The 23,716-nt window shown below is 37.1% G+C and overlaps 1 protein-coding gene across 3 annotated transcripts; it reads right to left on the bottom strand.

Annotated features, from left to right (window-relative positions):
- Positions 1-3,930: 3,930 nt before the first annotated feature.
- Positions 3,931-17,797, bottom strand: LOC121376358. 3 transcript variants are annotated; one of them, XM_041504205.1, is made up of 8 exons: positions 17,697-17,797; positions 16,333-16,454; positions 15,838-15,909; positions 9,201-9,470; positions 8,031-8,241; positions 6,963-7,160; positions 6,087-6,359; positions 3,931-5,149 (listed from the first exon to the last, which is right to left on the bottom strand). In XM_041504205.1, exons 3-8 carry the CDS (start codon positions 15,901-15,903, stop codon positions 4,881-4,883), a joined length of 1,287 nt encoding a protein of 428 aa, XP_041360139.1. In that variant the 5' UTR covers positions 15,904-15,909; positions 16,333-16,454; positions 17,697-17,797; the 3' UTR covers positions 3,931-4,880. The 3 variants fall into 3 exon arrangements, with proteins under 3 accessions (XP_041360139.1, XP_041360140.1, XP_041360141.1); XM_041504206.1 differs by having other exon boundaries at positions 16,363-16,454; XM_041504207.1 differs by lacking the exon at positions 16,333-16,454 and having other exon boundaries at positions 17,697-17,778.
- Positions 17,798-23,716: the final 5,919 nt, after the last annotated feature.

Below are 23,716 nucleotides of genomic sequence, written 5' to 3'. Positions count from 1 at the left end.
ATATGTATTTATCTTCAAGGAACGTAGATTATGTTGAAAACGGATAAGCTGACATTTTATGAATGCGTGTGACCTACACATCCCCCCAAAAGCCCAACAACAAATACCACCAACAGTCCCCCCCCCCCACACCTATTTGTATTTTCTTGTTGACTCATAATAAACAGTGGGTGCCCTCAATATAAACTAACTCTCTCTCTCTCTCTCTCTCTCTCTCTCTCTCTCTCTCTCTCTCTCTCTCTCTCTCTCTCTCTCTCTCTCTGTTGGGGTTTTGTCAGTTAAACGAGCACTAACATCGACTATAACTGTTTCTGGTAACAAGAAGAAAAAATACCTAACCAAACACACACACACACACACACACACACACACACACACACACAAACTGCATAAACAACACACACCATAAAACCCCAAGAATACACACACACCCGAATCCCCCAATAAAACAAACAAAAACAAAACAAAAAAACAATATATAAAATTTAAACTATTTCTTTAATGTATTACAGTACAAAATAAGTCCATCGAGATTAGTGAAAGGCTCTATATTTAAACAAATACACATATTTAAAACAATATTATTAAGATGACATTCGTAATAAGGGGCGGGACGTAGCTCAGTGGTAAAATGCTCGCTTGATACGCGGTCGGTCTAGGATCGATCCTCGTCGGTGGGCCCATTGGGCTATTTCTCGTTCCCGCCAGTGCACCACAACTGGTATATCAAAGGTCGTGATATGTGCTATCCTGTCTGTGGGTTGTTGCATAATTAAAGATCCCTTGCTACTAATGGAAAACTGCTTTCCTCTCTAAGTTTACATGCCAAAATTACGAAATATTTGACATCCAATAGCTGATGATTAAAATCAATGTGCTCTAGTGCATTATTTAGTTTCATTACAAATATAAATAATAAAATGATGAACGGTTAATTGATTGTAGACCCCTCTTGCTTGTAATAATGAACTATTTTCTTGGACACCAAGGTTTGACTCACCAAATAAGATCTTCCAGATACTAAGTAAATGATAGTGATGATCTACTAAAATAGGTTTTAATATAAATACACAAATGTATACATATAATCGTACGAGACAGGGGGCGTGGGGGGTGGGGTGGGGTGGGGAGGCACCTGCCCCCTAGTCCTGGAGCAAAACGTCAAATTCGGGGGAAAATGATACAGATATTCAGGTAAAATGTGCTAATCTGAGACCTTTTTACCATGTATTTTTATCATTCTACCTTCACATTTAGTTGTATTCCATGTAAAAATGCGTAGTGGTTCGTTTGTAAACCTATATAGCTGTTTGGTAGTAATACAAATATGAATAAATGTCGTTATCCAGATTCGGGCATTTTTGGTTTAATTCGGGCAAAAGCCAACTAATTTGAAAATTATTGAAATGTTGTACGTGTCAAAACCCCCCACTATATTTGTAAATAAACTATCACAGTTAAAACAACTCACTCGTAATAGTTAAAGTAAAACCAAATACGCTCGTTAAAATTCACACAACCATAGTGCTGATTAAAAACACACACATTTAATACAGAATAAATATGATCATCAAAATTTTGTAAAATAATGAAATGGACTATTTGTTTAACTATACCAGCACATTATACGATACATCCGTATATTCTACGACAATCAACACTGAACAGCACATTATACGATATCTCCATATATTCTACGACAATCGACACTTCGGGACATTAGACGATATCTCCGTATATTATAGGACAATCGTTACTTCGGGACATTAGACGATATCTCCGTATATTATAGGACAATCGACACTTCGGGACATTAGACGATATCTCCGTATATTATAGGACAATCGACACTTCGGGACATTAGACGACATCTCCGTATATTATAGGACAATCGACACTTCGGGACATTAGACGATATCTCCGTATATTATAGGACAATCGTTACTTCGGGACATTAGACGACATCTCCGTATATTATAGGACAATCGACACTTCGGGACATTAGACGATATCTCCGTATATTATAGGACAATCGTTACTTCGGGACATTAGACGATATCTCCGTATATTATAGGACAATCGTTACTTCGGGACATTAGACGACATCTCCGTATATTATAGGACAATCGACACTTCGGGACATTAGACGACATCTCCGTATATTATAGGACAATCGACACTTCGGGACATTAGACGATATCTCCGTATATTATAGGACAATCGACACTTCAGGACATTAGACGATATCTCCGTATATTATAGGACAATCAGCATTGAAGAACACGTCACGATAATATAAACGGCAAATTCTTTAGAATCATACACCAGATGTCCCAAGGCCTTAAATCACTTATATACGTAAACAACCAACACTCCGGGCTATTTCCATGCAACAACGGTATCCGGCAAGGCGAAAATTTTCACCTGTTTTATTTTCTTTATATGTAAATGATTTAGAAGACTACTTATTCAATCATGGATGTGAAGGGCTTTCCCCTATCCCAGATAATTCCGAAAACCCAATTGACGTTGGTCTTCAACTTATCTGTCTGCTATATGCTGATGATACAGCCCTCTTAGCAACAACTGCATCTGACCTACAGCATACGTTAAACACCTTTTATGAATATTGCAAGACATGGAAACTTAAAATTAATATCAGTAAAATGAAGGTAATTATTTTTAACGGTACAGCTAAAGACTACAGACATATTTTCAAGATAGGAAACACTGCTTTAGAAAACATTAAAGAGTATAAATATCTAGGAATTACATTTACTAATAAAAATAACTTCCGAATTACAAAGATGAGACTTAAACAACAAGCTACCAAAGCAATGTATTTTGTACTTGCAAAAGCCAAAGAACATTTTTTGTCAGTCGACTGTAAACTTAAAATGTTCGACTCGATGATCCTTCCAGTTTTACTACATGGGTGCGAAATTTGGGGACATGAGAAAACTGAAATCTTAAACGCTTTCCAAATACATTTTTTCAGACATATTTTACCAGTAAAAAAATCGACACCACTATTTATGTTATATGGAGAGCTGGGGAGAATGCCTATCGAGCTAACTATATACAGACTAATGGTCTGTTATTGGGCACGAATCGTATCGGGGAAACAATCTAAACTATCTTTCTTATTATATAGAGCAATGTTATTAGACCATCTTAGCAATAATACCAATTATAACTGGATCACTACAGTAAAAAATATCCTGAATAATTTAGGAATGAACGATGTCTGGCTTTCCCAATCTTTTGTATCAGTTAAGGTCCTCTCTCAACAAATAAAAAATAGACAATATGACCAATATTTACAAACATGGAGTAACGAAATAGAACTCTCATCGAAAGGCACTACATACAGATATTACAAAGAACACCTCAGTCTAGAAAAATATTTTACTATTATCCCTGAAAAGATGTGGACAATTATTTTGAAATTCAGATTATCTAATCACTATTTGCCTATTGAAACTGGACGCTGGAATAACATACCTAAGAAAGACAGGCTATGTAACCTATGTGATGAAATAGACATTGGTGACGAATACCATTATATTTTCGTCTGTAAATATTTTCATGATTCCAGGGTCCAGTTTTTACATCCATATTATTATACACGACCAAATACTTTCAAATTCAAACAACTCATGAACAGTAAACGAATCAGTGTATTAAAGAATTTATCAAAATTAATCAATGTTATTACTAATATCTTTAAACGCTCAAAATGCACCCAAACTAACAGTATTTAAGGATTGTACTGTTTATACTGGAAAATAACTTATTTACTGCATATATTGTCAACCACCATCTTGTCATGTGTATATTGTGAAGTGAAAGTGAAATATATATATACATTTATATTGTAAATCCCAAATTCTTCATGTATGTATATATATATATATATATATATATATATATATATATATATATATATATATATATATATATATATATATTCCTTTATATTATGTAGCCCTCCTATGCCGTTGCTGAACGGCCTAAGTGTAAATAAATTCTGTTCTGTTCTGTTCCGTATAGCATACGACCATCGTCAGTTGATTTGTATTATTCCAGAGTAATGAGCTGTAGATAAAATATATATATATTTATGAGACAAAATTGTTAGTTGGAAATAAACAAATAGTGTTACAACACTGAGGGCCTGTATTTATCTCCGCGTAAAGTGCAGCCATAGAACATGGTATAGCAGTCATTCCTGGAGCAAATCCTCAATTCGGGCAAAAACGATAGGGATATTCGGGCAAAATTAGTAGACCTGAAACCCTTTCACCATGTATTTTCATCATTCTAATCACATCATTAGTTGTGATACATGTAAAAATGCATAGTGATTTGTTTGCAACACTACATAGCCGTTTGGTAGTAATGCTAATATTAGTAAATGTAGGCATTTTTGTTTAATTCGGGCAAACATTCAGGCAGCCCCTCCCCCCACCCCACCATACAAAAAAGAGAGACCATACGCCTATGGCTGCAAATCAGTTGTCACTAGCCTTTCATAAGACTGAATTAATTTAGGTACTCGCAATACTCTGTTTATTGATTTATAAATAATCACAAGTAGTGTGAGATAATGTTAATCTAACAGACAAATTACTGAGGAATTGATTACCAAATAATCCAATACAGGGCCGTACCTAGTAGAGGGAAGGAAACAAGGTCCATTTTTGACTAACTGGAGAAGACTGTATTATCCTGGTGCTTTCTTTACCTGGTCAGTTTGGGCTAGGTACGATCCTGAAATACAATTTCTAACACCGAAACTAGTGCTTTGTTGTTGAACTTAATCCACAATCTGGGAACAAAGAGTATCCAGGTTAAGTAGAGTGCAGAACATCATAAATTCACTTTCTCTTAGAGTCGACATCATTTTCTGCTTCAAAGTCGACATCATTTTCTGCTTCAAATCTGACATCATCTTGTACTTCAAAGCCGACACCATCTTGTACTTCAAAGCCGAAACCATCTTCTGCTTCAAAGCCGACACCATCTTCTGCTTCAAAGCCGACACCATCTTCTGCTTCAAAGCCAACACCATTTTCTACTTCAAAGCCGATATCATTTTCTACTGCAGAGCTGATGTCGGACTCTCTCGAAAGGTCTTCCAACTCATCTGAATAAACAGAAGAATGTTCGTTACAACTGGGTGTTACTTGGAGAGATCAGACAATTACCGTAGTTGGATAATCTGACTAGTTTAAATTCCTTTATTATGTTCCTTTATGGAGTCATGATTAGATATCTTTATTTTCAAATGATCAAACTTCATTATTAATAAAGAGCAAATCATTCACAAAATGGTTTACACACACACACACACATACACACACACACACACATATATATATATATATATATATATATATATATATATATATATGTATACATGTATATTATGTTATGTTTGGATTTGAATATGTGTAATGGTACTTCCGGTTAGAGGCCACAACAAAATGGTAAAAGTTATGCAAACACATGTACCTATTATTACCCCAACAAATGGGTTGTCTCAACGCACCCGTGTTTGAAATTCTGTATGTTGTGCCCGTGCAATGCGTTCTTACCATGGGTATAAAAGTGTGCATGATTGCCATCCACCTTTTCACGCGCACTTCAGTTGAAAATGCGTTGTGTACACTTAGGAAACTTCACTCTTGGCCTAATTCACGAAGGCGATACATTCCTTCTTTCATAATTAGTATGGGCATCGTTAATATGTGTAGTACTAACAATATGAGTGACCCTTCAATAGTGACGCTGAGTATATATATATATGTATATGTATATATGTGTGTATATAAACTAAAGGACTTAAAATAGTATTCTTACTATTGTGTGATAAATGACATCGTTACTAATATTCGAAAGATTAAGAAAGAACGTTTACATGGTGTTATGTTCTTTGTATAAACACGTAGCAGTTAGCTATGATCGACTGATATGCGATCATAATACATTTAATGTGATATATGAGAAGCATGTTATTTCATTACTGAATTCTTGGTGGGGGTGTTTTATGCAATATTTGTATATGATGTGTATATCCTTACTTGTTAAAATGTCAGCTAGATGTTCATGGCCCGATTTCTTTAAATCATCCACGAAGTAGTCAAAAGCATTCTTTCCAAAAAGTGGCAGGATGTCAACAAGGCATTTAAACTGCTCTCGGTCAGTCTTGGGCTCGGTAATGTAGTCGATGTCCTCCCGTGACATTATGCCGCGGTTACGCAGGAATGGAAGAACATCCTTTACACGGATGTCTTTTTGAAGTCTGATGTACGAATTTTCTATCGCCTCCGCGTGTCTTGGAGACATTAGATCGTCTGTTAATAAAACGAAAATGTACCAAAAACAGCATGAAAGGTAATAAATATTTGTAACGACACCTCAACGCTTTTTATACAAAGGCCAACACGGTCATTTAATTATTTGGTCAACAAAATCCATCGAAGGAGATCCAAACGAACACTGAACACTTTGTTTTAATATATATATCCGATTCAAACTCGTATGGGGTAGCGTGCCATGTTTTCTCTAGACGAGTTATATATCTCATTGTGGTCATAAAGGTTGAGAAAAATAGGAACATTATACGCCTAGGATGCATTGTATTTGAAAACAACATGATCTGACTCAACCACAATAAATATTTTAAATATTTTATTTTATTAAAGGCAATATTAAAAAACCCACAGTTGTTTGTTGGAAGAAAAAAGCTCACTGTAAAATATGCTCTGCCACCATACCCTCAATAATCCTATGGATTTTGCACTTTTTATTGCATAGTATTAAATACTCAAAGATCTGTTTTTGTAAATATAAAAAAGATATTTATATCTATATTACAAAAATGCACGAATAACGTTCCACTATGTTACGTAAAATGCCCATCCCAAATATGTCCGTCGACTATGATATGATCGTACCTTGTACTGATTCAATGCCAGCCCTCTGGCCAGCTGAAATCAAAAGCCCGATAGTCAGTGGTCTGCCTGGTAGTTGTCTTTCATACAGCTCTTTCCAGAACAGTGTATTGGCATCGACAGAATCACGAGCGAGCGTTTCTACCTTTGTGGAATTTAATCCCAGCTCACATCCAAGTTTCTTTGCTATATCCATGTTAGCTGTGAAAACAAGGTTTCTCTAACTGTTTATCAAAAGCACTATTTCATTACAACATGAAATGATCGCCATAGAAAACATATACGAAATAACATAATACATATTATAACAAAGAGAAATGAAAGTAGCACACATGCTTACATAATTGCCTTGAAATGCGATGGCGTTTCATACAATACAATAACAATACAATAACAATACAATACAGTTTAGTGATATTCAATTATACTTGAACATTGATATCAAATGTGATAATCAATTATGAAAGTTCATAATCAACTGCCGCTGAAAATGTTAACCGTAATTACTCCTACAGTATGTATGATGTAACTGATATAAATATGCACATAAAGAAAGCAAATCATGAATAAATATTAAAGGTAATAGCTATCCCTGTAAACACCTGAGGGGTCTTAATAACTGAAATCATTAATAAATTCACATAATTCTAAACAATGGTATAATCGAAAGTTGATCGATTGGAACAAACCGATTATAACCGATGATCGAAGATAAAATTCCAATCGATTACCAACATTAATACAGTTAAGGATTTCTACAAAATTATTATTATTATTTTTTTTTTACATCTGCCAGAGTACTCTAACCGTAACAGAGCATGACGGACATTTGGACAGTTATAATTATTATCTGCATTATAATAGTTCGCAAAATGAGCTAACATGCATTTCCATCATTCTACCCAAAATATTAGTTGTAATCCATATAACTGTTTCTCCCCCATAATTCTTTCCAAATTCAGGAGTGTAAGATTCAGTTATATATTATGTGTAAAGTTGTTTGTTTGTTTGCTTGCTAATTGTTTGCTGTTGTTTGTCAGAGTACTCGGGTTAGGGTGTGTGTAAACGTACTGATTTTCTTTTCGATGCGACCTGCAAATCCACGTATATGTCGTGGCAGATGTTCAGCGTTTGGCCTTTGAATGTCGTCTGCCAACGCCAAAAGTTCTGTTAAGCTGGTTCTGTTCTGCTTCACTATTACTTTTGTCTCACCAGTTGTTACGTCTATTTTATCGATTGTCGCTTTCATCTTGTAAAGGTCTTCTGGCTTCATGTTTCTTATCTGTAAGTAAATATCGAGGACTGACAAACCTGTGTTCAGTGACAGCAAGCGAGGTTAACATTCGCGTTCTCTATTTGACTGGTCTCAAATGTGGTAATTTGATTTAACGTAAAGCGCATAAACCAGTGTAGTGAAGATTTGTTTACCCTGTTTTGCTGAGCTCATCCATGGTTCTGTATGTCTGTGAAAATGAGAGGTGTGTCACATGTAATAAGAAAGCTATATAATTTAGAATAAGAAGAAAAAAGCTTTCTTTTAAGATTTTCAGAAATTTGTTTAAACGTTTAAGGTGCATTTTGAAAGTTGCAAGTGCCACATTTCGCTATTTTGATTTAATTAAACAATGTTTATTTACCATCACATAGAAGGTTTTGGGATCAGAGCCTCCCCCTACATTTTAGAAATACAAATGGTTTGTATACAGTCAAGATGATAAATATTGAATTTATAAATTGCTAACGGATAATAAATGAGAGAGAGAGAGAGAGAAAGAGTGAGAGAGAGAGAGAGAAAGAGAGAGAGAGAGAGAGAGAGAGAGAGAGAGAGAGAGAGGGGGGGGGGGGGGGGAGAGAACGGAAACGTTATTTACAATATTTAAGTATAGGCGAAATTAAAACCAGTGATTTGTTACGACATCTTGAAACGTTTGCTATATATACTGAAGTTGTAGACAAATTTGAATATACAGATATTTTCTTGATACTAAAGGTAGGATCAGCAAATAATAAAGTGTTGTAGTTAAGATTATAATTATTTGACAAGTGGGTATTAGGGCTTACGAACAACATCACTGATACAGTTAGGACTGTTTGTGATTTTAGCTTTACGACTAAACCTCATGGTTCCGGTTTTCGCAGTGATAAACTTAATAATATGATTGTCACAACCTACGATTATTTTGATCTATGATTGTTTGAAAGAAAATGTGTTTTCACTGATCAATTCAGTTTTGCTTGTACCTCGTTTCTAAGAGAGTTGAGATCTTCCGTTTCCTTTTTCAGAGATTCGTCCAGACGTTTAATGTGTTTCTCCATCTCTTCTATTATTTCAATTTGTTGTTTGTTTATGGCTTCATATTTCTCTTTCTCTGGTAAATTCAATTTTTCAATAGTGGATTTTATCTTGCCAGTCACCTCCTGGATATCAAATATCGTGCTACCAACCTCGGTTAACTTTTCAAGTTCCGGTCCAAAATTGAATTTAACATCTGAGACATGGTTCTTAAGTTCCTTCAAGAAATAAAATAAACACTTCTTTTAAAAAACCCAACTAAACAACAACAACAACAATAACAACAATAAAAACTAAACACCATCAACAACACCAAAAGAATCTTCCAAAATAAATTAAACAAACACAAAAAAACACAAAACCCCCACAAAAACCCCACAAAAAACCCCGCAACATACTGCTCTCCACCGCTAAAAGAAGCAGAATAACAAACAAAAGAACAAAAAAGACTCCAACAAACCAAACACAAAACAAACTAGTAACAAACATATAATACAGTTTATACACGAAAAACATGTAACCATGAACAAGAAATTGAAGTAAACTCATTTGCCGCACATTATTTAAAATCAAATACGTACACTTAGCTCCAACTAGAGAAGTAGATAGGTTTTCTTCATTCATATTACCGGTACCTTAAGTTTTACTAGATCACTTTTGTTAGCAAAACCCGTCTTGTGACCGTAAGGATTTGTCATATCAACTATTAGTGAAAAAATCCCGCATAAAATATATTATATGCCACAGTAGTATAGTAAATGTTATTTTCAGTAGTGACGTCCGATACAAAAATTACATCATGGGTTACACGATTTATACTAATTCCTTAATGGATTTATTCGTGTGTGTGCGTGTGTTGCGTGTGTGTGTGTGTGTGTGTTGTGTTGTGGTGTGTTGTGGTGTGTGTGTGTGTGTGTGTGTGTGTGTGTGTTTTGCTCTCTTTTTTTGTGGGGGGGGGGTGGTGGTGTTATTTTTGTTTGTTTGTGGGGTTTTTTAGAATAAAAGTAAAATTATAAAAGTGATATAATAAACAGAAATGCATGATTTTGTTTGTCTCAGCCCACTCGATTAAATATAAATCATACTTGACACAAACCACGAGATGTCGAGCGGGATCTAGCTCAGTTGGTTAGATCGAACCACCTCAGTGGACCTATTCCATGGGTTGGTTCCTACCATCCCAACCAGTGCACCACCACTGGTATATCAAAGGCCTCGGTGGTGTCGTGGTTAAGCCATCGGACATAAGGCTGGTAGGTACTGGATTCGCAGTCTGGTACCGGCTGCCTTCCAGAGCGAGTTTTAACGACAGTAAGACCACTACACCCTCTTCTCTCCCTCTAACCACTAATCCACTGTTCTGGACAGACAGCCCAGATAGCTGATGTGTGTTTCAGGACGGCGTGCTTGAACCTTAATTGGATATAAGCACGAAAATCAGTTAAAATGAATGAATCAATCAAAGGCCATGGTGTGTGCTGTCCTGTCTCATAAGTGCATATAAACGATCCCTTGCTGCTAATGGAAAAATGTAGCGGGTTTCCTCTAGGGCCGATTTTTCAACGCCGGTTTAAACCTGATTCGCTAAACTCGCCTCAACTGAAATTGTCATTTCTCCTTGCAAATCAAATTTGAATCTTGGATCAAAATATTCTTAAACCAAGTTCAAGGTTAACCTCGAAATCGGGCGTTTAACGTTTATCCACGGATCTTAAAATCCTGCAACAAAATCGCCATATCGTTAACGTACCGACGTTACGCACAATGTTCGTTCTTACACAATAATGTTTGCGTCCCATCACTTTAAATCTCCTGTAATAAGCATAATTCGGAACGTACATTTATGTTTTATGCCTCAAATTAATTCCAGAACATTTGCCTATGTGAATTTATAATTCAATAACATGAATTAATCCACATTAATTATTTACACGAGACAAAAACATTGTAAAAACGTCGAAAACGCTATGTAGACAGGTAACATTTGCAAAACACGTTTTATACAAAAGCGCTGAAATTTCCTTTATGAACGCGGAAAACTGTTCGAAAATGTGCCCACAATATCACCTGAAAATGACGTAACTGAAGTAACTAGGCTACTAAGTAGATGACTGCACATAATTACATAATTAAACAATTTATGGAAGCAAAAGATGATCAGACAGACATATATACGCCTGCAAAATGTGTCAAGATTTCAGCAGGATTAGTCTGTAATATTGTAAGCAAAATAACTGTTTTAGCATTTCTTCCTAAATAAAGTCATATTTGACATATTGTTTGCGCAAAATAATTGTATGAAAAATTAAACTGAAAAGTATGCAGTTTGCCGTAGATATGCATATTTTAAGGTCAAATATTTAATGTTTAATGTTTGATTTGTCATATCTATCTCTTTATTCTACATATTATTTTTCTTAAATTTCAGGAAAAGTATAACATTCTCATAAATAAATGGATTTTAAAATAATATAGCAAATTACGTATGTCCAAGGAAATGTCACAAAATTAATATATTGTGTGGAGGCTTAAGTCAAATTAAAATTATTGCGCATTGGTTGCCAACACGTTTAAATTGCTATTTCTCACTTAAGCCAATGTAAGTAGGCCTACACAACTATTTACAGAAATTTCTTTGAAAGCAGTCAAGTCAAAGGACCCCAATATGCGGCCATTCTCAGTTATGAAGCCAATCCAACAAGACGTTGTTGACTGCGCTGTGCAATTACACCCCCCCCCCCCACCTGGGGGGATTAATTGTTACATACGGCTCGCTGCTAGAGTACCGAGACCTTGGTGTACGGAGACAGGATTCAGAAGAAAGGAAGGTGGAGGAAGAGGAGACGTGCGCCAGGGGCGGTCCAGGGGGAGGTAAAACCGGCGGCTAAACCGCCGGCGGCGGCTCCTTCTGCTTCGCCGCCCAACGCCGCCAACTCACAGAAGAAGACTGGAACTGAAGAGGCGCCAGCCCCGGATGTTTCAACTTCACAAATGGCCGACGTAGATGAGATGGACACCGCTATTTGCGACTCGCCATATCAACGACCGGCTCGTCCATCAGCCTCTTCCAAGCCTCCGGACTTGTCGCCGACTAAACAGGCGACAACCGTTGAGGCCCAGGCCCAGAAGATAGCCGTGACGAAGCGGAAGGCAACCCCCCCCCCCCCCCCCCCCCCCCCCCCCGGCGGCCAACAAGCCAGGCCAAGCCGACCGTCTTCTCAACCGCCGCAAACCGATGTCCAACGAGCTGAAAAATGGTCACTGCAGGCCGGCAGACTACATCAACGCTACCAGCAGCTCGTTAAGACCAACGTGGATGACGTCAGACAGTTACTTAGTGCACCAAAGCACGAAGCTTACCAACAGCTTCCAACGAACCAAGACGGGGAGTTCGCGTTCCATAAAGTCAAGCTGCAGGAGGGACACGACGCGATTGTCATCACCGTTCGCCGTGCGGGTCGCTACCAACAAGGACTGTTCATGAAAGAGATGGACAACCCGACTATTCACCGCATCATGAAGACAGTCGCGGGGGCAGACTACCGTCCACTCACCAGACAACTAGCGTCCGACCCGTACCGGAAGTACCTCCCGCATCTTGACAGCGCCAACTTTATCGGGACTCCCTAGACGTCATCCACCCCACCAACATCCTCTGCCTCTGTGAGTATGGACTTAATCAGACTTTAACTTTTGTCGGCCTTCATTTCAAAAACTTTGTTTATTTTTTATTTTTATTTTTTTTGTAAATAGTCTGATACCCTTTAATTTTTGGTAGTCCGTTTAAATTGCTCCAATCACCTTCAACTTTGGATGAGCAGTCTAATTTTTTGTTTGGCCTCTAATTGATTCCAGACATGGTTATTCTCAACTTACTCAACTTACCCCCCCCCCCCCCACCCCTCCCTCTGCCCCGGAATTGGTCACTGGCGAAGTCAGAGGCTAAGTCAGAGGTGGGCGTGCCTGAACCTCTGTGGATATGGGCACGTAAATAGAGTTCCCATCCCATCCCAATATGCGGCGGGACAGCTAATAATCAATCAGGCATATGCCGCGGTAACTTGAGGGAAAGCTAATATTCAGTGTGCATATGACTTGTACCAGTTTTCCTGAGCAATTTCTGGGAAGCAAAATCACATAAATTCAAACGTCGTATATTCAGATATGTTGAAATTATCCCGAGAAATAAAGTTCAGAGTTACAGGGCTATTCGTGAAAATCGGAAGATACATCAAGTTAGAGCAACTGCGAATTCAAAGCAGCTACTTATCAAAGCACGACATATTACGAATGCGACAGTTGTATTGAAGGTTCCATGAACAAATGTGAAAACCAGAAGACGATCGGAACAGTAAAAACGGTGAAAGCTGAGAATGAGACTCATTCTTTAATTGAAGGAAGTGAAGAGCACAATGAAACAGATCATATCAAGCGCGGATCAATAATCGCTGTTTTATCTGAACCAGAAGAATACTACGTTTAAATGTAGCGCTAAAACAACTTTAGTACGCACTAAAACTGACGCGTGGAATGCTACATACCGAGCCGGTAATGTGGTGCTGAAGGGACTGTATTTTGCAAAGGTGGGAGACTTAAAGTATAAAGTAATACGTGGAAAACAGCCAATTGTTTCACGTAAAGTCTGTCATGTACATCTGACGCAACATCAAATGTGAAAATGGCTAGTTTTCCTTAAGCAAAGATGAACACCAAGATCTATTGCAGTGTGTTGATATCTGTCACTTTGCTCACTAAGACAAGTATTTGCAATGCATATATGTAATAAACTGAGAATAATTATACTAGTATTTATAATAAATAAAGTATACAGTACAATTGAAAATGTGTTTATTTATAAATTAAAGTAAATAGTTTAATATACAATGTACAGGTTTCAACAAAGTTATAAACAGATAGCGTCATTTTGACCTATTTGACGTTACCGTGGTCGTGTGTTTCTATGGTACAATCTGACCCATTTGACACATACAGTGTAGATGAATTCCTGCCGCGATTCCGTTTTTCAAAGGAAGATGTGAATAATTTGGAAATTATGTTCCGCCATGAATTATAACTTATAAGCATAGACCATCACATTACAGACATGCAGCAAATACTACTGACATTGAGGTTTTTTGCAACCGGTTCCTTTCAAATAGTTTGTGCAGATTTAACTTCAATGAATATAGCAAGTGCAAACCGTGCAATAGGCTATTGGAGCACGGCATAGGTAATACATAAAATGTCCATCTGGTGAATTCCCATAGTAAATTTCAGGGAGTGTAGGTGCCATACAATATATACGTATCATTTTCATTCGGTGTGGCATCATCATCAAACTTATTGGGTCATATACATGTTGAATAATTCCCTTTACTGCCTTTTCTTCGCCATTTGAACTAGGTACCAAAGTTTAACTACCGGTGCGGAGGGTTTCCAGTCTAACATTCGGGTTTTTGTTTTCTTCGCCCATGTTTTGATATTTTCCAGCAGGCCTTTGTTTGGGATGGCGAGACGTAGGCCAGTGACAGAGTGTCCCCCGATGTCCAGTCGTTCTAGGATCGATCCCCAACGGTAAGCCAATTGGGCTATTTCTAACTAGTTTTAGCCAGTGCACCACACTGGTATATCAAATATTTAAGACACGTTGACTTTTGTTCAAGATTTTAATATATGTATGTCATACTGATACACACGAAATGTTGACATACTTGTGATAATTATACAGTTCTTTACACTGTTTTTTAATTTTATATTGATATTGATAATCAATTCTTCCTCTGTTGTTTTTTTTACCATTATTTAACACCCAATAGCCGATGTATTTTTGTTCTTAGGTATCATTCATTCATTCATTTCAGTAGCTCTAGTGATGTCGTTAAATAAAACAAACTTTAACTTCAGTTGTTTGGTTGTTCGGGTATGGGTGTTTTCGTCAGCGATTGGTTATAGACGACCAGGCATTTTCTCAATCGCTGTTGCTTCTGCTGGGTTTTTTATCCTCGACTATATCCCGATGTTCATTAACTAAAGTAATAAGTATTTCCCATCCATACGAGCTGTAATTGTTACAACGTTTTGCCATGACTGATAGAAACAAGAAACAAACAGGATTACATGAAATGTATGCAACATGGAACAGCCAGGTTTTGCTGAGCAAGATAATTAATTCACACGTGAAATGGGATCTATAATGATCGATGGTTTATTATGGACGAGGTTTGAGTGATCATGAGGGAAGGTTTAAACCTTGCATGTTTAAAAAATTACCAACTGTTTGACATCCAATAGTCGGCTGCTAATCGAAAAGAGTAGCCCATGAAGTGGTCACAGCGGGTTTCCTCTCTCATTATCTGTGTGGTCCTTTACCGTGATTGACGTCATATAACCATAAATAAAATGTGTTGAGTGCGTCGTTAAATAAAACTTTTTTTTTCTTTCTTTTTCCAGTAGCCGATGATTAATTAATCTATGTGCTCTATTGGTATCGTTAAACAAAACCAACTTTAATTCGAGATGTGCCTGAACCTCTTTTGGATATAGGCACGCTAATAAAGTAAAAGAATTCGAGATGTTCACTCTTACATCTTTCAGCTCTTCAATTTTCCGCCTGTCAGCTTGGCTGTACTCAGTGGAGCTATCTCTGTCCATGAACGACTGAAATAAATGTACAGTAATACAAGTAACTAACTGCACATAAACAAAAACATTAATTAACTCTAACACTTCAGCCAATTAAACTGGCATAGAGTATATATACTAATATGATAATATATATAATAATATGAATATGTATATACTAGTATATCATATAATAATATGAATAATATGAAAGCATAAACTGAACAAGTACACTTGTTTTAAACATACATATATAGTTACAAGTGTTGTATGATATGATATATGATATGATATGATATGATACGATATGATACGATATGATATGATATGATATGATATGATATAAGATATGATACAATATATGATATGATAGCATACGAACTATATGATTTGATATATTATGATACATTAAACCTGATATTTACTTTGCACTGAAAACATTCAAGTGTCCCCACTTACATTGTTTAGCGAATGCCTCTAATATCTTACAGTCAGCTTCGTCTCCCGTGTTTCACTGTAAAGTGATCTGATTCAAACTGCTTCCAGTCCGGATTAAACACTTGTCTTAGATCCACGAACGGCTGGAATGAATTTACTATAATAAGTACAAGTAACTATCTGTCCGTAGCCCAGTCGTAAAGCGCACGCCTGATGCGCGGTCGGTCTGGGATCGATCCCCGTCAGTGGGCCCATTGGGTTATTTCTCATTCCAGCCAGTGCACCACGACTGGTATACCTAAGGCCGTGGTATGTGCTATCCTGTCTGTGGAATGGTGCACATAAAAGATCCCTTGCTACTAATGGAAAAATGTAGCGGGTTTCCTCTCTAAGACTATATGACAAAAATTACCAAATGTTTGACATCCAATTGCCGATGATTAATAATCAATGTGCTCTAGTGGTGTCGTTAAACAAAACAAACTTTAACTATTTGTCCAGATATATAAGTGTACAAGACGAAAATATAAGAAAGAAAAATGAAAAATGAAAAAAAAAAACCCCACAAAGATAGCAAAATTATTAAACCATGTAAACCATGAGGGTTTGCATTATATCAGATTGTTTATATTAAAAATATACCATATACCCGACACCTATAATTTATAATTGTGCCATATATATATATATATATATATATATATATATATATATATATATATATATATATCATCATCATCATCATCATCATCATGAGGCGGAACATATTTAAGTGCTTGCTGATGTGTATACTATTGGCATAATTTACATTTGTGTTATTTTATGCTACAAATAGCGATTATTATGCGCAAATCATGGCATCTTAAATAGTTTCGAGGTAAATTTCTTCTGCCACCCTAACTAAAATTCCACCCCATACGCCTATGCACAAAAATGTCGTTACATGTAATAATTACCCAGCTGAGCAAGATATTACATTTTGGTTCCTTATCAGGTGTGTGTGTCGGAATTGTAGTAGAGTGTGGCGACCAAACTTTATAAAGGTGTCGAGTCATGCTCCCCCAATAAAGGTATATTGAGAAACAGAAAATGTTCTTGAGCAGTGAGGGGTTTTGACCCCCGAAACCTTAACCCTATACACGCGTCTGCTTGTTATGTTAGGCATGACGTTTTGAAATTTAAATGGTGACCGAGGTTAAAACAATAGGTCACCTGGTCGCTAATTGCAAGAATATTTATTAATTGACGCCCGAAGAGAGCTAATATAACTAACGACAGAGTAGTCTATGATTCGACATTGCAGTCGCTAGTTGATGTATTTAGGTTAATGTGTTAACAAGTAGCTGCCTGTCAAACATAATGCATAAATAAAAGGTGATAATTACCTGACACCTGAAATTTCATATGTCGAAAACTAGATTGTAATTTTCATTAATATATTTACTTCGCTAGTATTTATCCCGGACGGTAATACCCGATATTTTGGGTATTTCCCCAGTATACCAAAATAGAACAGACAGCTGGCCTCAGACCACAATTAATTTCGCTATATGTTTCTATATAGCCTTAGTGGCTATAACATTTTTATTAATATCAGCAGGCCCGTGAAGTTTTGTATGTACCTTTGCCTGCATGGGGGACACATACCCTGAAAAGGACAACCCCTGTTGTCCATCTCTTTCTCCCAGCATATTGGTTTAAACAGACACACCCTCTAAACCAGGCCGGAGTACACCCATTTTACACAAAAAGCACTACTTTTGCATGGGCCGGAATTACCACAAACAAGTCTTCAATGTCAGCAAGTTACACATGTTTACAAACTACATGCTATCCCCTGTCACTTCAGTCAAACAGTTGCCACTTCATAGCTGTCTGCCATGAAATAATCACAGTCAAACAGCAGACTACTTGCGCGGTCAAATTTCCGCCAAATGGGAAGATAACTGTAATCTGAGGCCAGCTTTGCAGGGATACCAGTAGTTGATTGGCTTATACAACAGAACGTGACATTGTATTTGTTTTGCTACATGGATACAACCAAACATGTGTTCGCGTACGTGTGGTTGTCACCGGAATTACAGCAGGTAGGTACTGAGCTCGCATCTCTGTACCGCCTCCCATCTAAAATGGGATTTTGTTTTAATAGGTCAGCAGGAAGGTGTAAGGTCAGCACACTGACTTCTCTCTCAGTAACCACTGACCATCTAGACAAATCATGTAGCAGAGGTATATTTAAATGGGTATATTCACAAACATAAAATAAAAATTAAAAATTAAAATATTGTTCCTGCGATTGTTATGATTGTTATTATTTATTTGTCAAAGAAAGTTAAAATTAAAATTTGTTTCACTAGAGCACATTGATTTATTAATCATCGGCTATTGCCTATTGGATGTACATTTAGTAATTTTAACAGACCTAAAGAGGAAACCCGCTAGATTTTTCCATTAGTAGCAAAGAGTCTTTTATATGGACTATCCAACAGGCAGGATAGCACATACCACTGCCTTTGATATGCCAGTCGTGGTGCTTTTGCTGGAACAAGAAATAGCCAAATAGGCCCACTGACTATTAGTATTTGTCAAAAAATGTATGTTGTACGCAAAACAAAATAAGGGTCACTATATATATATATATGTATGTATGTGTGTGTGTGTGTGTGTGTGTGTGTGTGTGTGTGTGTGTTTGTGTTTGTGTTTGTGTTTGTGTTTGTTTGTTTATAATACAATTGCATTTCTCCATAATTCCATTGTATCGAACGCAACAGAATTTTCACTGACATTATCAAATACAGAAAATAATCATTGATGTTTATATTGATGGCACCGATGCACCTAATAAAATATTTAAAAATTAAGAATACAAGTCCCCACTTAGTGTCGAATATTCTTTGCGTATCAAACCGGGAACAATTAAATGTTGGGATGATTCAACTGTCTCAACATAGTGCTCCTAGAACGTGTGGGAAACTTACACAAGTTTATGGGGGAAGTTCCCCCCCCCCCCCCCCCCCCCCCCCCCACGCCATCATCATCTACCGTGGACTCGGTTATGTGACATTTTGCCCGCCACAGTTGAAGATACATACATATATGACGATGGAATATTCGATCTAACCTCAACCTTGTTTGCCCTTCATTCTTCTTTGATGCCACAACAATTATTTTACAACCACGTTGTTAGTTTAGGGGGCGGGACGTAGCCCAGTGGTAAAGCGCTCGCTTGATGCGCCAATAGCCGATGATTAATACATCAACGTAATCTAGTGATGTCGTTAAACAAAACACACTTTTTTTGTTGGTTTATATCTAGGAGCGTGTAGATGGGATTAAATTCAACCAGTTGATCAAACATTGGTATTTTCTCACTTAGACCATCTCCATATTTCAGAAAGGGTACGTAACAATATTGGTACTAACATCACACACTAATAACAACGTTTATTCCTTGCTATCAAGCAAATACACATTACGCGTTTTTACATAGTGTACAATTAATATTGTGAGCAGAATGGTTAAAATACATGGTGAAAAGGGTTTCAGGCCGACTCATTTTGCTTGAACGTCAGTCGTGATCTTTTTGATTGAATGCGACGATTTGCTTCAGCAATGGGAATGGGGGAGTAGCAGCTGTCCCTTTCACAACCATGGGTGGAGCAAATCTTATTGCCCCCTGTGGAAAAAACTATAATAGTTATATCAGTGTTCAGTGTTAAACACTTTCTCAACCTTCTCAAAGACAATATAGTTGGTGACTGGAAGAGGGAGGGTATTATAATTTGGTTAAAAGGTAGTAACATTGTGTGTGTGTGTGTGTGTGTGTGTGTGTGTGTGTGTGTGTAGTTCATGCTATTTAATTCATAGACAACTGATCTCATAAAGAGCAGCAAACTGTCTCGATCTGTGGCATTATTAACTATATGTGGTTACGTCCCCTTATTGCTACTTTATTAACAGTTAGTATCAACCTGCCTTGGTGGCGCAGTGGTTAAGCCATCGGCAATAGCGGATCGGGGGGGGGGGGGGGGGGTGTGTCCAGGGCAGCTCCGGACCCCCCTTTTGAAAACCGACCATAACCTTTAAGGGGAAACGTGATTATATTAACTGTTCTAAATGCTGTATGAGGCGCGCTGTATAAAAGGAGAGATCAGTCATAACATTTGGACACCCCCCTCCCCCCTTCAGAAATCTGCATCCGCACCTGATCGGACTACAGGCTGGTACCGGTTCCAACCCGGATCGAGTTCTCGAGGGCTTAGTGGGTAGGTGTAAGGCCACTACCCTCACTAACCAAATAACAAATAACCCACTGTCCTGGAGAGATAGCTTAGGTGTGTGCCTAGGACAGCGTGCTTAAACCTTAATTGGATATAAGCACGAAAATAAGTTGTAATTTTTTTTAATAAAAATAAACATACATGTATAGGTGAACACAAAATAAAATAAAATAAATAAATAAATAAATAAATAAAAGAAAATGTAGCGTTTGTAAACAAAACAATTAAATAAATAAACATACATGTATAAATAAACACAAAAATTAAATAAATAAATAAATAAATAAATAAAAGACAATGTATAGTTGTTAATAAAATATTTCACATCATCAAGTACTAGTATACAATAATTATAATTCAAATACCGAATCAAATTATGGAATATTACTAATACATTAGGAATTCTTTATTTTTATACAAATTCAAATATTTGAGGGTTTTATGGGATATATTTTTCGACACACTTCACGAGGATGTATAGCACCATTGTCGACAATTATTGCACAATAATAATATATTATGTGGTTGAAGCTGATATATTGCACGTTTGAGGCGTGGTCTTATATAGGGTGTGTACTACCTAATCAAATCCCGTAGACGACAATAGTAACATATGTGGCTAAAACTCCTACCTGCAGCGTATCAATCGACGTAAACACCACGGATATAAATACTACCATCCTTCACCCTTAAAGTGAATCAGAAAAAGGGTGTCAAGCTGCTGATCTCAAAAATAATGGGTAGCGTCTATGACTATCCTAGTTTCGCATAAAATTTGAGTCCTTTTTTACAGGTACCCCATACATGTTTCAAGCACAAGGCTACTTGACACAGTGGTACTAGATGAAATAAAATTGCATACATTTGTCCCCCTGATGAATCTAATTGTTTTTACAACCAACACACTCACATTTATCACCAAATACATGACTTGTTGTGTTAACTTGCACCTCGAACTTTGACTCAGTCGGACGTTATTTGGTTTAGTACTACCTTTAATGTGCTATTTAAAGTGTAGTGCACTTCGAACTTCGATTGGTGGCCTGCTATTTAGTATGATACTACGATACTACCATCAAGACAAATAATGATATTTTGTTATAAAAGATAAGGCTTACTAATTTATGAAAGCAAAAAAATAAAATAAAAATAATAATAAGAGACAAAAACCCAAAACAATACAAAACAAAACGCACGCACGCACGCACACACGCACACACACTACACAAAACCCCCAAACAAAACCCAACAACAATATAAATACAAAAAATGACAAAATTTTCTTTTCAAGAGATATAAGTAGTTACTTGTAGGCCTATATCAAACCTTTTTGTTTGTCACTGTAGATAATAAAAAAAAGGTATCTTTGTCTTCCAAGCATTTGTTAATTCTGTTTATTTATTTGGTGTTTATAACAAATGTGACATCACCCTAACCTGCGTGGTGTTTACATGTGGTTTTCACGAAACTCCAATGTTAAATCTCACTTGCGTGGTGTTTACACGCGGTTTACACAAAGCTCCACCCAGTAACTCTTACTGCTTGCCCAGATACTGTTTATTCTTTACTAAATCACGCACCGTGTTCCCCTGACACTCTGCCTATTTGACAGCTAAGTCGCCGGCTAGTGTAGTAGCCATAACACTTCGCTAGCCCCAGCAACAAATTGGGAGTCGTTGACCTCAGCAGTTTTCTCACATGTTTAGTCCATTTTTTAAACGTTGTACTATATCAAATAGAATTCTTTAGGAAATAATGTTAACATCAGGCGCGTGTGCAGGGGAGGCTTTTGGGGTTCGAAACCCCTCCCTGTCTAAGCAAATTTTCTTTTTTTTCCTATATATTTTCCGTGGGAGCTGTTGACACCCATATAAATTTCACTCGTCACAGTCTTGCAAGACGATGTCTGCTAGTTAGTACCGGACCTTGGTAGGGATGACGACACACTATGTTAAACGTTACAAGACGTCTACGAACTGTACGGGCACTAACGGGACGTCTCCTTTTCCAACTGTGGCTCTAGCAGTGGCTGCAGCTGTTTGGAACCGGTTTCGAAGATGTTGCAGGTGGATGTGACGGTCCTGTCTGGCACGTGACAGGTGGCGCTCCCTAGCGGGGTCGATCGTTGATGCTTCCTGTTGCAAGAAATCGTGTTCTTAATCGAGGTATTGTCGATTTATGAACTTGAAACTGTCGTGCAATGATTACATTGGTTATTCCAGCGTTGATCATTCCAATGGCTTGATTTCTCTCAGCATTATTTAATCGTGGCATATTGAATAAAGACACAAAAACAAAATAAAGGTTGCTATTATAGGGAGACGAGTGCAAGCAACGCACATGCAAATTTTTATATTCAATGATGTTTTGTTGTAATAAACACCCAGTTCTGTTTTGTTGGTCCAAACTCATTTTGTGCCATTTGTCCCCGATTTAAACACTATTCTCTTTAACTTACATTTGTTACCAATACACTATCTATCCTAATGCTTAATGTATATGATATATTTCTATCAGGAAATATTTAGTCTAATGTCTATTGCGTTATTTATGCCTCTCAGTATATATATATACAGTGGACTCAGGAATGTCCCTTTAAGTACATTTTGTATGTCTGTGAAATAATCGATTGCAAGTCTGGCTTGTATGAATGACTGTGTTTCCCAACCATTCATGGGTTCAAATGTCAAGTCGATCATTCAAGAACCATAACTCTGTCTAGACCGGTGTAAAAGGAACGCAGGTCCGTAGGAACAGTAGTCCTATCGGACCTCCATAGCTTAGGAACCATAGTCCTACCCGGACTTTCATACCTGATTTATTTTTAAGTTGTTTTTATCCTAGGACTTGTATTCCTACCGGACTTAAATTCCTTCTACAGCAGTGACAGAAATACAAGTCCGGCAAATTAGATGTCCGTTTGTTATACTCTACAATTTGCACGAGCTGCCAGAAAGACACGAGAAAAAAAGTGAGATTTTGGCAGCCTTCACTCGTAGTGTGATGGATAAGTATACGAGTCTCTTAAGATTATTGTGGGTTTTAAATCTCTGTCAAAATAGTATTTTTAAGTTTGAGTATCAACTTAATTATTTTTTACGTCATAGACATGTGGATCAGATACG

Source organism: Gigantopelta aegis, chromosome 6 (genome assembly GCF_016097555.1).
Source record: "Gigantopelta aegis isolate Gae_Host chromosome 6, Gae_host_genome, whole genome shotgun sequence".
Taxonomy (NCBI): domain Eukaryota; kingdom Metazoa; phylum Mollusca; class Gastropoda; order Neomphalida; family Peltospiridae; genus Gigantopelta; species Gigantopelta aegis.
The sequence above is the reverse complement of the archived record's forward strand: the minus strand, read 5'-3'. Positions and strand labels throughout refer to the sequence as shown.

What these genes read in the sequence shown, in the direction of transcription:
- LOC121376358 (XM_041504205.1), bottom strand. Translation starts at nt 15,903, where the DNA reads ATGGACAGAGATAGCTCCACTGAGTACAGCCAAGCTGACAGGCGGAAA. An exon ending in AAATTGAAGAGCTGAAAGAT is followed by an intron (nt 9,471 to 15,837) that starts GTAAGAGTGAAC and finishes TATTTCTTGAAG; the next exon opens with GAACTTAAGAACCATGTCTC. An exon ending in TCAACTCTCTTAGAAACGAG is followed by an intron (nt 8,242 to 9,200) that starts GTACAAGCAAAA and finishes ATTTACTTACAG; the next exon opens with ATAAGAAACATGAAGCCAGA.